At 41.4% G+C, this 15,496-nt stretch overlaps 1 protein-coding gene across 1 annotated transcript in view; it reads left to right on the top strand.

Annotated features, from left to right (window-relative positions):
- Positions 1–804: 804 nt before the first annotated feature.
- The window catches only part of LOC120057823 (glypican-4-like), a 78,876-nt gene continuing 64,184 nt past the window's right edge, over positions 805–15,496 (top strand). Inside the window, exon 1 of the mRNA XM_039006286.1 lies at positions 805–1,430. Coding sequence (XP_038862214.1) covers positions 1,274–1,430 — 157 coding nt within the window. The 5' untranslated portion in view covers positions 805–1,273. The remainder of the gene's footprint in view (positions 1,431–15,496) is intronic.

Below are 15,496 nucleotides of genomic sequence, written 5' to 3'. Positions count from 1 at the left end.
CTCAGTAAAACCTTTGAAATTGTTGCATGTTGCTTTCATATTTTTGTTCAGCAGTTGGAAATGAATGTACTTCTGGTGTACCAAAATGCAACGATGCTGTCTCAATTACACCAACAGCGTATTGCGTTTTGGTACACCAGAAGTACATTTAAACACTGCATTTGCCTTGCAGCATTGCGTTGCAGAGGCTCATATGTTGGATTTATTGAACTTATGTATCAAGTTGTATGTGTAAAAGGCTTGAAGGAAATGGTGGCAGAGGGTAGTGACATGCCTTGATCACACCAATAGTGTTTAGCTCAAAATAGTACGCAGCATCATCTGGAAATGGTAGCAATACGCCTTGATCACACCAATATCGATGAGCAAATAGTATGCAGCATCATCTGGATATGTGTGCAAAAAAAGTTAAACATTCACCTTCTGCTACCATTTCTGTCGAGCCGTCTATGCATACAGTTTGACGCATACCTATGCACCAAACATAACACCCCACTGTCCCTGCAACGCAAAGCTGAGTATTTCAAATGCAAAACTCTATCGGTGTGATCGAAGCGTAAGGTCCGGTCCAGGCTCCACCCCGGGCATTTTGTGTTGCCAAGTCTTTGTCCGGAACTCGCAATTCTAGCTATCCACTGGGACTTTGCTATGCGCTTAGCCTCGGGACTTTAGCACGCCTAGCGTAGAATACAGTCTAGTGTCATGTCTGTAAAGGAACTGTAGCTCGCTGAAGAGTGCAAACATTTTTGGTCAACTTATTTTTATAAAAACTTTTTTTTTTTTTTTTTTTACTTTCTCCGCATTATTGTCCTTCGTTGGAACCGAAGTCGAGGTGGATGCAACTTTACAGACAAATTGTAAAAACAAGTTTGGATGTTTTCGTTTGGTTACCTAATTTAGGAAAATTGTAATAAGTTTGAAACGAATGTTTTGTACCTGCTTTCTGATTCTATGGGAGAGTCTGGAACTCGAAAAACATTTTGAAGACTAAACGGTACTTTTTTTTTTTTACAACATTGCCTTCATCTTTCCCATATATGCATAGTTTTAAGGTGGCCCAAGCACGTTGGTGAATGTAGAATCCGGTTAGCTAGTCAACCAATTTGGTAACTTTTAGAGCTTTAGCTAGTAGCCAGCGAAGTGCAAGGAAATCCGGGTCTCCATGAAGAAATCCCAACGTGCGATTTGAAACTGTCCTAGTAACCTAATACAGCTGAACGCTTTTCTCGTGTTTTGTGTGCCCATAACAACATTTTTTAATTTAACCGAATCAATGAACACGATGTTAGTGTTCTCTACGGTTTACACATTGGCCCTGCTTTTTGTTTCGACGAAGGCTGAGCCCAATTCGAAAAGCTGCAATGAAGTTAGGGCTGCATACAGTTCCAAAGGCTTCAACGTCAATGACGTTCCCAACAAAGGGGTACAAGGTAAGTTTGCTTTAAATCTTGTTCATGAGTAATTTCAACTTTTTCTGTTTCATTTAGGCCAGAACCATATAATGCTACTGTTAAGTGTGTTTGTTCATTCATTTAGGTGAGTGATTGTCTGTGTTACGTTTTTTCCATGAAGATCATTTACGCGCGAATTGTCACATTTTAAAGCTAAAATGTTACAATGAAGTTCACTTGTAACGTTATTATGTAACAATGTAACGTTTGTGAGTTTAAAGTAACACCCCATCTGAAAATAATTTGATAGGCAGTGTACATAGCCTAAGCCTATCGTTCTACAATCTTCTACCGAAGTTGGGTGATTTGAAATTAACAAAAAGTGGTCCTAGTATTCATATGACAATCATTAATGAATTGCCTAATTGGCAAACAAATAACTAAACTCACAACCCCCCCCCTAACCTCCTTTAATTAAAAAATCGGTGGTTTGAGTAAAAAAAGGTATTACGGGGACGACTGGACAGTTTCTTGATATTCACCGAAATAAGAGCGAGACTGAATACGGCCTCCGGAGCAAATGAGTTTGACACCCCTGGGCTAAACTTGCATGGCTGTTGTTGCCTTATGCTGCATTTAGACGAGGGACGCAAAAAAACGCAAGAAACACTGACTGCAAAAGCAAGACGGTACGCGTTGCTATGGTGATTTTAGTAAACAAACAGTGCAGATCGACATCCGTTAGAAAACAACGCTATGGCGTATGTGTACCGTGGCGGCTGACAAAATTCACCGCCAGCCTCAATGGCATTTACCTTATTTTTCTAATTGATAACAATAACATCTGGTTTACCGCTACATCATACCATCTAAACGCAGTATTACTTTTGTTTTTACTATATTCCACAGCAGAAATAAACAGCAAAAACTTGCCTCCTTCATTTATGATTTTTCTTCTGATTTACAACTACAGGAACTTAAACAATATACAAGCTCTGCAGTCCAGTATTGTATACCCTGTCTTCCCGAAGTGGTGTCTTTGCGGCCCTTATTACCTGCGGTGGTGTGGAGGAAAACGTGGATATGTATTTGACATTAGAAGTCAATTTAGAGCATGCCACACAGTCTCTATCGGTGTAATAGTCTGTTAGATGTTTTTTTTTATTTGTTTGTAAGACAGACAGGTACTTTTAAGACTATATTTTTGGGGAAACAAAAAATATACATCTTTTTAAATAGTATAACATCTTATTATTTACGCAACTTTCTCAAAGAAATAACATTTCTCAAAGCTAAAGAAGAACATAATATGGCTAAGAAATTCTTCCTTGAGCCCCACATACTTTAAATCCCACCCTCCTCTCATCCTTCCCCATTTCAGTTTTTGGTCAATGTCAGGTTTTGCCAACATGTTGGAACTTTCAGGCCATATTAGATTTAGTGCTGCATGGATAACATGTTGAATGTGGTTTTGGTCTCCTTTTCTATAGGTCATGATGTCATATTATCCATATCTTCACTTTTAACAAACATGGTCATCAGCATGTTGTGCATCACCTATTAGTAGGATTCTCTCATCCAGCCACTGTGGCAGGTAGATTTTAAAAATCTACATTCACACTTTTTACCAGCCAAATCATTTTTTGACGCTGAAATTACTCCAACATACCACAAAAAAACAGATGAACGTGCTTTGTGGTTTTTATAAAACAATAAATGTATTGCTAGTAAGAAGTAATGTGGTATATTGTTTAATTTCATACATTCTTTGTGACCTATTTTTTTTACCAAAATATCACAGATGAGAGAAACATTTCATCTGCCCCTTTAATGTTTATTTAAAAAAAAAAAAAAAATTCACCTTTATTTAACCAGGTAGGACAGTTGAGAACAAGTTCTCATTTACAACTGCGACCTGGCCAAGATAAAGCAGTGCGACACAAACAACAACACAGAGTTACACATGGAATAAACAAACATACAGTCAATAACACAATAGAGAAAAAAAGTATATATAGTGTGTGCAGAAGAGGTAAGGCCATAGTGGCATAATAATTACAATTTAGCAATTAAACACTGGAGTGATAGATGTGCAGAAGATGAATGTGCATGTAGAGATACTGGGGTGCAAAGGAGCAAAAAAATAATTAACAGTATGGGGATGAGGTAGTTGGATGGGCTATATACAGATGGCTATGTACAGGTGCAGTGATCTGTGAGCTGCTCTGACAGCTGGTGCTTAAAGTTAGTGAGGGAGATATGGGTCTCCAGCTTCAGTGATTTTTGCAATTCGTTCCAGTCATTGGCAGCAGAGAACTGGAAGGAAAGGCGGCCAAAGTAGGAATTGGCTTTGGGGGTGACCAGTGAAATATACCTGCTGGAGCGTGTGCTACGGGTGGGTGCTGCTATGGTAATGACCCATCGCATGCATGTTGATTTTGTCCATCCACACCAGACGTGATCAGGACACGCAGGTTAATATCAAAACGAACTCTGAACCAACTATATTAGTTTGGGGACAGGTTGAAACACATGAAACATTCATGGACATTTATCTAGCTAGCTAGCTTGCTGTTGCTAGCTAATTTGTCCTGTGATATAAACATTGGGTTGTTATTTTACCTGAAATGTCCTTTTTTTCTGGATCATTGTAAATAAAAGGGGAAACCTAGTTAGTTTCTAGTAATCTCTCCTCCAGTCTTCTTCTTCTTCTGTGAACCAACTTTAAGGTGCATTACTACCACCAATTGGTGTGTGGACCTCAGTTCATCTTTCAATCACCCATGTGGGTATATGCTCCTAAAATCAAGAGATGGGAGAGGCGGGACTTGCAGCACGTCATGCATCAAAAATAGAACCAAGATCTATTTTAGCGCCTGGCTACACAGATGCTCGCGAGCAGTTTGGATGAAATGTTGGAATAGTATGTATGTGTCAATTTATTTTGCAAAGCTTGCGCACGCACTGCGGGTGGTGTGGTCAGCATGTTAGTCTGACTAGTAGCAGTGTTGTCTTCTCTTCGCTAGCAGTTGAAACTCAAACATTGAAAAATAACCTAGCTTGTCAACAAAACAGTGTAAATAGCCAAGAAACACAACGACAAAGTCTCACTTCAGTAGACTTTTGTTTCAAGTAAATTAGACCAAATCAAATTGGTGACATGCATTTGTTTATCAGATGTAATTGCAGGTGTAGCGAAATGCTTGTGCTTCTAGTTCCGACAGTGCAGCAATAACTAATAATAACTAAGTATCTAACAAGTAATCAAACAACTTCACAAGAAATGCCTAATACACACAAATCTAAGTAAAGGAATGGAATTAAGAATATATAAATATATGGATGAGCAATGTCAGAGCAGCATAGACTAAAATACAGTAGATATGTATTCAATATTCAAGATGAGTAATGTAAGTTATTATTATTGAAGTTACTTTTTTAAAAACCTTTTATTTCACTAGGCAAGTCAGTTAAGAACAAGTTCTTATTTTCAATGACAGCCTAGGAACAGTGGGTTAACTGTTTCAACACCACTGTTCAGGGGCAGAACAACATATTTTTACCTTGTCAGCTCTGAGATTCGATCTTGCAACCTTTTGGTTACAAGTCCAATGCTCTAACCACTAGGCTACCTGCATTGTTCTATTTATTATAGTGGCCAATGATTTCAAGTCTGTATATAGGCAGAAGCATCTCTGTGCTAGTGATGGCTATTTAACAGTCTGATGTCTTTGAGATAGAAGCTGTTTTTCAGTCTCTTTGTCACAGCTTTTATGCACCTGTACTGACCTCGTCTTCTGGATGGTAGCGGGGTGAACAGGCAGTGGTTCGGGTGGTTGTTATCCTTGATGATCTTTCTGGCCTTCTTGTGATATTGGGTGTTGTAGGTGTCCTGGAGGGCAGGTAGTTTGCCCCCGGTGATGCCTTGTGCAGACCCCACCACCCTCTGGAGAGCCCTGCGGTTGTGGGCGGTGCAGTTGCAGTACCAGGCAGTGATACAGCCTGACAGGATGCTCTCAATTGTGCATCTGTAAAAGTTTGTGAGGGTTTTAGGTGACAAGCCAAATGTAATTCTCCTAAGGTTGAAGAGGCGCTGTTGCACCTTCACCACACTGTCTGTGTGGGTAGACTATTTCAGTTTGTCAGTGATATGTATGCTGACGAACTTAAAACTTTCCACCTTGTCCACGTGGGGGCGGACCGTCAGGAAGTCCAGGACCCAATTGCACAGGGCAGGATTCAGACCCAGGGCCTCGAGCTTAATGATGAGCTTGGAGGGTACTATGATGTTGAATGCTGAGCTGTAGTCAATGAACAGCATTCTTACATAGGTATTCCTCTTGTCCAGATGGGATAGGGCAGTGTGCAGTGTGATGGTGATTGCATCATCTGTGGACCTATTGGGGCGGTAAGCAAATTGAAGTGGGTCAAGGGTGACAGGTAAGGTGGAGGTGATATGATCCTTGACTAGTCTCTCAAAGCACTTCATGAAGACAGAAGTGAGTGCTTCGAGGCGATAGTCATTTATTTCAGTTGCCTTTGCATTCTTTGGTACAGGAACAATGGTGGCCATCTTGAAGCATGTGGGGACAGCAGACTGGGATAGGGAGAGATTGAATATGTCCGTAAACACACCAGTCAGCTGATCAGCGCATGCTCTGAGGACGCGGTTAGGGATGCCGTCTGGGCCGGAACTCTTGCAAGGGTTAATACGTTTAAATGTCTTGCTCATTTCGGCCACAGAGGAGGAGAGCCCACAGTCCTTGGTAGCGGGCTGCGTCGGTTGGACTGTGTTATCCTCAAAGCGAGCAAATAACTTGTTTAGCTTGTCTAGAAGCAAGAAGTTGGTGTCTCCGACGTGGCTGGTTTTCCTTTTGTAGTCCGTAATTGTCTGTAGACCCTGACACATACGTCTCCTGTCTGAGCCGTTGAATTGCGACTCCACTTTGTCTACTGATGTTTTGCTTGTTTGATTGCCTTGCGGAGGGAATGACTACTCTGTATTCTGCCATACTTCCAGTCACCTTGCCAGGGTTAATTGCGGTGGTTCACACTTTCAGTTTTGCGCGAATGCTGCCATCTATCCACGGTTTCTGGTTAGGCTTGGTTTTAATAGTCACAGTGGGTACAACATCTCCTGTACACTTCTTGATAAACTCAGTAACCGTTTTAGTGTACACGTCAATGTTATTCTCGGAAGCTACAGGAACATATCCCAGTCCACGTGATCAAAACAATCTTGAAGCATGGTAAAAACGTTTCTCTGTGCGCAGCACTTCTAAAAATGAATGTTTCACTCTGCGCTTCACATGCGTACAACCCCCAAACAGGCAGTGTTGCAGCGCGAGGTGGGATAGGCTAGGATTCATAGTTCTTTGGCTTTGTGCGATTAACTTACCAGCTATGAAAAAAAAAAATGGCAGAAATACTTTGAAAACTGCTACTGCAGCATTTGACTATGAATGTGATCATACTTGAGTCTTTTTTTTATTCACAAATGCGAGTGCAATGCTCACACTGTGGAGCCCTGACCACCTGCCAATGTGGCTGGTGAAATAAACATCTTACCCGCCAATGCCAAAATCGACCCGCATTTGGAAGCTGTCAGGTGTAAATTTTAGGCCCCGATTGCTTTCCAGGCTCTTTGTCTTTGGTTGTCTGTCATTATCATGAAAAACGTAATTGCGTGTTCCCCAACATGTCTGCATGTATTGTGTGTGATATCTGAATTGTTGTGATAGTTTCAAATGTGTGCGAGTTTTGTTGTGTAGGTTTGTGTGTTGCGCACACACACACACACACACAAAAAGACTCCCAATATATACGCCTGGCCCCAATGCAGGGCCAACTTCAACAACACCTCTGTCGTCGATAGAGGCAGAGATAATTTATCAAGGGAGTGTTACAAGGTGTACTGTAGTCAAATAGGGTTGGGGCTCTGAAAAAGTGGAGGGGAACACAAAAGCCCCTGCCTTCCTTTTAGGAAAAAAAATGTTTTGTGTTCCTAGGGAGAAAAGGAAATCTAATTGAGCTCCCCTCTATTCTGGGCTTTCAGAGTTCTGCTGCACTTCACCTTGCAGTGAGTCAAAACATCTATTCCCCTTGGTCCACTTTAAAACGGTCGATTTCTGAATCGTTCCAGGCATCATCACGTTGGACATGGTATACACACAGTTAACGTATGTATGCATGAAATTATCTCATCGCTGCCAATTCAACTACCCCTTCCCTCCCAGCGATTAATCAGCAAGGGTATTATTAGTATTTAAGTACACTTCAATTCTTCCTATACTACATTCCATGCCATTCCTAAAAGGCTCTGTGTCACTGAAATAGCAGTGTTTATTTATCTGTTGTCTCCTCTGATATTATGGCCATAAATCAGCGATTGGTAGAATTCACTGCTTATTGCATATGCAGCCCTTAACATCGCCTTTCCCCCAACCACAAACACCTTGTTACCTTGTTATGGAGATGCAAACATTTAACCATGCAAATTAGAGCCGACAGCTTAGTCGGGAAATCCACACCGACTAAGATTCGATATAGTTGTTTTCATGTAATCATAGAAAACTCGTTAATATGCTCAAGCATTGACAGATATTGAGTAACAGCAAAATCCATTGTTAAAATGGTTTCTTGATCCCATGGTCTGTCTTTTACAGCCATCACAAGGTAAATGTGACCTATTGGCTAATTTTGAAGTATGTGTTAGATGTTTGTGGTATCTGTTGTTAGGACTGGTATACCATATTTTACTATATAGTGGTATTGATGCACAGACCGTTTTTTTACTTTACCCTCTGTAACGGTATTTGAATGTTTGGTTAAAAGGATCCGCCCCTTTCCCCCCCAATTTTTGCCTAAAATGACATACCCAAATCTAACTGCCTGTAGCTCAGGCCCTGAAGCAAGGATATTGCATATTCTTGATACCATTTGAAAGGAAACACTTTGAAGTTTGTGGAAATATGAATAGAATGTTGGAGAATATAACACATTAGATCTGGTAAAAGATAATACAATGAAAAAACCATGCGTTTAAAAAAATATATATAATTGTACCGTCTTTGACATGCAAGAGAAAGGCCATAATGTATTATTCCAGCACAGGCCACTAGATGGCAGCAGTGTATGTGCAACGTTTTAGACTGATCCAATGAACCATTGCATTTCCTTTCAAAATGTTGTGTCAAGACTGCCCAAATGTGCCTAATTTATTTATTAATACTTTTTCAAGTTTATAACTGTGCACTCTCCTCATCCTGTGTGATGCACATTTTTATAGTTTACACCGCTACTTCAGTCATCCGCTCTCTCAGATTAAAGAGAGAGAGCTTTCAGGTTTCCACACAGACCTAGCCCCGCCCCCTGTCACTCAAGGAGCGCATTTGTTCTTGCTTGACCACAAGACACTTGTGTTCAGTTTGCATGGTCAATGCAGCACATGCAACAATGTTGTTTCCAATTTGCTTCTTAATATGAATCCACAAGTTAATCTATAATTACACAATTAGTTTGCATTTCCTACATCTGCAAACAGCTAGTTTGTCTTTTCTTAGCAAGTTTTAGCTGAATTGTGTCAGCCACTAATGCTAATCACTTCGATTAAAGTCACAGCCGTGTACATCCCCCCCCAAGCAGATACCCCGATGGCCCTGAAAGAACTTCACTGGTTGTTCTAAACTGGATACTATATATCCTGAGGCTGCATTTATTGTAGCTGGGGATTTTAACACCGCTAATCTGAGAACAAGGCTTCCTAAATTCTATCAGCATATCGAATGTGCGACATGAGCTGGTAGCATTCTGGACCATTGCTACTCTAATTTCCGTGATGCATACAAATCCCTCCCCACCCTCCCTTCGGCAAATTTTGTTACTCCCAGCCTATAGACAGAAACTAAAACAGGAAACGCCTGTGCTTTGGTTAGACGAGCGGTGGTTAGACCTATCAGATTCCACGCTTCAAGATTGCTTCGATTACATGGACTGGGATATGTTCCGGTAGCCTCCGACAACAACGCGTATACGCTGACTCGGTGAGCGAGTTTATTAGCAAGTGCATTGGTGATGTTGTACCCACTGTGACTATTAAAACCTTTCCTAACCAGAAACCGTGGATTGATGGCAGCGTTTAATTATGACAAGGCAAGTGGAAACATGACAGAATACAAACAGTGTAGCTATTCCCTCCGCAAGGCAATCAAACAATCAAAGCGTCAGTATAGAGACAAAGTGGAGTCGCAATTCAAAGGCTCAAACACGGGACGTATGTGGCAGGTTCTACAGTCAATAACGGATTAGAAAAAGAGAACCAGCCCCGTCGCGGTCATCGACGTCTTGCTCCCAGACAAATTAAACAACTTCTTTGCTCGCTTTGAGGACAATACAGTGCCACTGACACGGCCCGCTACCAAAGCCTGTGGGCTCTCCTGCACTGTGGCCAACGTGGGTAAAACATTTAAACGTGTTAACCCTCGCGAAGCTGCCGGCCCAGACGGCATCCCTAGCTGCGTCCTAACAGCATGTGCAGACCAGCTGGCTGCTGTGTTTAAGGGTATATTCAATCAATCCCTATCCCATTCTGCTGTGCCCACATGCTTCAAGATGGCCACCTTTGTTCCTGTTTCCAAGAAAGCTAACTGAACTAAATTACTATCGCCCCGTAGCACTCACTTCCGTCATCATGAAGTGCTTTGAGAGATTAGCCAAGGATCATATCACCTCCACCCTACCTGATACCCTAGAACAATTCCAATTTGCTTCCCGCCCCAATAGGTCCACAGACGACGCAATCGGCAACACACTGCACACTACCCTATCCCATCTTGACAAGAGGAATACCTATGTAAGAATGCTGTTCATCGATTACAGCTCAGCAATTAACACAGTAGAACCCTCCAAACTCGCGATTAAGCTCGAGACCCTGGGTCTCGACCCCGCCCTGTGCAACTGGGTCCTGGACTTTACTCGGCGTTCGGCCATCACTCACTCATATATTTATCTGTGCACAGTCGTTCATTCCTTTACACTTGTGCGTATAAGGTAGTCGTTGTGAATTTGTTACTTGTTAGATATTACTGCACTGTCGGAACTAGAAGCACAAGCATCTCGCTACACATCTGCTAACCATATGTATGTGACCAATAAAATTTGATTTGATTTAGTTAGCTGGCTGGCATGCAAATAAATGTACTGAGTCAGAGCAAACATGGCTAGTTAACACAGCCTGATACCAGTGCTGGTGTCGGCCTAAATCATCATGTTTGTACAGCAGTATCTTCTAAATCAAAGAGGAATAGGTAAAGCATGACTATGTTGGCTACGTGAAGAAACATTTGATGTAGCTAAAGATTATAGGGTCCCTAGGAAACATTGACCATCACTTTGGTTCCTACCCTGTCACAATAACTCCTCCCTGGCATTTTCATTCGTTGTCATGTCAAACACTGTATTCAAAGTGCCTATTATTGTTCATATTCTAACTACAGACTTATAATAGACTTTCTATTTCCATGATTCCGACAGTTCACCCAAGTGTTTTGATCTAAATCGCAAGTCAAATCGCAACTTCAACATTTGGTTAAAAATAAGCCCATGTTGTTTTTTGTCCATATTGTGCAGCAGTGTGGAGATGATCTCAAATGAGTGCAGGAAATACAGAAATTGATGGAAATGCAGGAAATAATTTTAGGTTGAATTGAACAGTAATAAACAATCAGAAAGGAGAAAGACCCATTGAAATCACTTGGAATGTATGTATCGTCACCGTAGGGTCACGCTCTACTCAGAAAGCACATTTAGAACTTTTATCATTCAAAAACCTTAAACACTGTCCAACATTGGAAAAATAATATTTTATGATAGTGCTGGGCGATATGGCCAAAATATTGGTTGTTCTAAAGAAGAACATACTTTGAGCACATGACATTCTATTCTACAAAGAACAATGCTGTTGTCTAACAGTCATAGAAACTTACTGAGGGGAAAACATCCACCCTATAGACAATCAGGGACACCTCATAGAGACAAATTCATACAGAGAACTTTGTCACAAGCAGCAACATTCAGGCCCTAGGCCTTCTATATGGAGTACCCTGTCTGTCTGCTACAGAGAGATGTGTGTGTGCTTGTTTTTGTGTGTTTTTTTGGGGGGGGGGGGGCATAAAATCACTGGCAGTGGCGCTCGATCAGTGGCATAGAAAAATGTCAAGTGCTTTTCTGCACGGTGGCAGGAGGGGACCAGCTTTTCAAAAGAGGCAGAAAACAGAGCGGTTAACACTGACCAGATTGGTATCTACCATGTCAACAGCTCCTCATTCCATCCGGGCCATGCGCCGCGCTGCGTTTCTCGCTCTTCTATTTCTACTTCTCAAGTGAAAAATCTGTTTTGGTTTACACTGGCGGTTGGGCCTGATGTCATGCCTCAGGTATGGGACAATGGCAAGGATCAAAGACTAATGGGAGAAGGGTGGGGTTATTTTCCCTCCTCCTTTCTGCTGCAGGAACATCCCACTCATAATCAGTCTGGTGCATTATGACTGAAGCTCAAAGCAACTATGACCTCAGCACATTGGCCTGTCAGTGAGCCAGTGAGTGAGCTGAAGAGGCTTAGCAGAGGAGTGGGAGCCGTCCCTTTCTGAATATCTTTGCTGGTGGCTGTGGGCTCTGTATCTTTAAGGTTTGGTAAATAGCAAGTTTTGTTATTGCGATGGCATTTAGCAGATAAGAGTAGGCTAGTTGGGTGAATTTTGTCCCATTTCTCCTGACAGACCTGGCTTTGTGATGGCCACTCCAATACCTTGTCTTTGTTGTCCTTAAGCCATTTTGCCACAACTTTGGAAGTATGCTTGGGGTCAATGTCTATTTGGAAGACTTATTTGCGACCAATCTTTAACTTCCTGACTGATGTCTTGATGTTGCTTCAATATATCCACATATTCCTCCATCAGGATGCCATCTATTTTGTGAAATGCACTAGTCCCTCCTGCAGCAAAGCACCCCCACAACATGATGCTGCCACCCCCATGCTTCACGGTTGGGATGGTGTTCTTTGGCTTGCAAGCCTCCCCCTTTTTCCTCCAAACATAATGATGGTCATTATGGCCAAACAGTTCTATTTTTGTTTCATCAGACCAGAGGACATTTCTCCAAAAAGTACAATCTTTGTCCCCATGTGCAGTATCAAACCATAATCTGGCTTTTTTATGGTTTTGCAGTTTTGGAGCAGTGGCTTCTTCCTTGCTGAGCGACCTTTCAGGTTTTGTCGATATGGACTCGTTTTACTGTGGATATAGATACATTTGTACCTGTTTCCTCCAGCATCTCCACAAGGTCCTTTGCTATTGTTCTGGGATGGATTTGCACTTTTCGCACCAAAGTATGTTCATCTCTAGGAGACAGAACGTGTCTCCTTCCTGAGCGGTATGATGGCTGCGTGGTCCCATGGTGTTTATACTTGCGTACTATTGTTTGTACAGATGAACGTGGTACCTTCAGGCGTTTGGAAATTGCTCCCAAGGATGAACCAGACTTGTTGAACCAGACTACAATTTTGTTTCTGAGGTCTTGGCTGATTTCTTTTGATTTTCCCATGATGTCAAGCAAAGAGGCACTGAGTTTGAAGGTAGGCCTTGAAATACATCCACAGGTACTCAAATTATATCAATTAGCATATAAGAAGCTTCTAAAGCCATGACATCATTTTCTGGAATTTTCCAAGCTGTTTAAAGGCACAGTCAACTTAATCTATGTAAATTTCTGACCCACTGGAATTGTGATACCGTGAAATAATCTGTCTGTAAACAATTTTTGGAAAAATGACTTGTGTCATGCACAAAGTAGATGTCCTAACCGACTTGCCAAAACTGTAGTTTGTTAACAAGAAATGTGTGGAGTGGTTGAGAAACTAGTTTTAATGACTCCACCCTAAGTGTATGTAAACTTCTGACTTCAACTGTAAGTCTCTCGGTCCCAGCTTTGATGTACCTGTACTGACTAGAGGTTGACTGATTAATCGGAATGGACGATTAATTAGGGCCGATTTCAAGTTTTCATAACAATCGGTATATTTCCAAATCCAGACCTCCATGGGTTGATAAATTTGATTTCCATTGATAATTTTTGTGTGATTTTGTTGTCAGCACATTCAACTATGTAAAGAAAAAAGTATTTAATAAGAATATTTCATTCATTCAGATCTAGGATGTGTTATTTTAGTGTTCCCTTTATTTTTTTGAGCAGTGTATATATATATATATAATAATAATAATCAGTATCGGATTTGTTTGGTCCTCCAACAATCGGTATCGGCGTTAAAAAATCATAATCGGTTGACATCTATTTGGAACCACCAAGACTCTTCATAGAGCTGGCCGCTTGGCCAAACTGAGCAATCGGGGGAGAAGTGCCTTGTTCAGGGAGGTGACCCTGAGAAACAAGGATCTCTGGTCTGATGAAACCAATATTGAACTATTTGGCCTGAATGCCAAGTGTCACGTCTGGCGGAAACCTGGCACCATCCCTAAGGTGAAGCGTGGTGGCAGCATCATGCTGTGGGGACGTTTTTCAGGGACTGCGAGACTAGTCAGAATCGAGGGAAAATGAACGGAGCAAAGTACAGAGAGATCCTTGATGAAAACCTGCTCCAGAGTATTCAGGACCTCAGACTTGGGTGAAGGTTCACTTTTCAACACGACAATGACCCTAAGCACACAGCCAAGACAACACAGGAGTGGCTTCGGGGCAAGTTTCTGAATATCCTTGAGTGGCCCAGCAGAGCCCGGACTTGAACCCGATGGAATATCTCTGGAGAGACCTGAAAATAGCTTTGCAGCGACGCTCTCCATCCAACCTGGCAGAGCTTGAGAGGATCTGCAGAGAAGAATGGGAGAAACTCCCCAAATACAGGTGTGCCAAGCTTGTAGCGTCATACCCAAGAAGACTCGAGGTTGCAAAAGGTGCTTCAACAGGGTACTGAGTAAAGGGTCTGAGTAAAGTATTTTTTTTTTATACATTTGCTAACAATTCTAAAAAACTGTTTTTGCTTTGTCGTTATAGGTTATCGATGAGCAAATACATTTAAAAAATAGTTATTTTTTTTACAAGGCTGTAATGTCATGGGAATTTTTACACAGGGACATTAAGTCAATCTTAAATTAATAATTTGTTTATCATCAGCATGCTCAAGAGGTTCCAACCAACTCAATGCACCAAGTACACATGTTGATCAGGAGCTCCACCCCGGACAGTCCAGTTAGTTCTCTTATATACAGACAAGTTATTTTTGCATGATTTAGCTTATTCATCATTCATAATTAATTTGTCATTAACGTTTGCATGACCAATACTGGGTCATGCATGTGACAGACCAATACCTCACGAGGCTTCTTCTCTCTTATCTGACATTTCCCTTTCTCAAAACAAGGTTCTGGGCGTACTGCCAAATTGCAGATGCTGATAGTGAGGATTTGTTCAGTCAGTCACATGCATTAACACAGGAATTGGTTATTAGAAAAGCACAAACTTAAACATTTCGATCACACTAACAGAATGTGGAAATAGTGAAGGTCTGAATGTACTGTATGATCTATGTGTACGTTTCTTAATTTGTAGCATTGTGTGGCGATTGCCGTCTATCCACAGCGATCAGCACAGCAGGCAAACGCGTGGCGAGCTGTCATTTGCCTCAGCACTTTTTTTTAGATTTGGTTTAATAGAAGAGATTAAACCTGAAGAAGGCACAGTGATGCCGAAACGTTGGTGTTTTGCCCAATAAATCACTGGGTGTTGGCATATGTCGTGTGCAACTCTTTATTTTTATAGCTTAGTTTATTCGCCTTTAGTCAGTACCTCTACACATAATCATTTTATCTGGGTGTGTGCCAGCTCATGCTTTTTATTAATGAATGATGTTGACTTTAAAAAGCGGGACAAAGTGCTGTTGTTTAGAGTGATTTGCCTCATAATTTGTTTGACAGGATTTTATCCTCCCTAGGGTAATATATTACATTTAAAGCACTTTCCGTTATACTTGAATAGGGTGGCAAAGGGTCGGAAACATTCCAGTAAATTTCCAGATTTTTTGGGGGGCTTTTTGAGCC

This window comes from Salvelinus namaycush, chromosome 13, assembly GCF_016432855.1.
Source record: "Salvelinus namaycush isolate Seneca chromosome 13, SaNama_1.0, whole genome shotgun sequence".
In the NCBI taxonomy this organism is placed as follows: Eukaryota; Metazoa; Chordata; class Actinopteri; order Salmoniformes; family Salmonidae; genus Salvelinus; species Salvelinus namaycush.
Note: the sequence above shows the minus strand (reverse complement) of the source record. Positions and strands in the feature narration are given on the sequence as shown.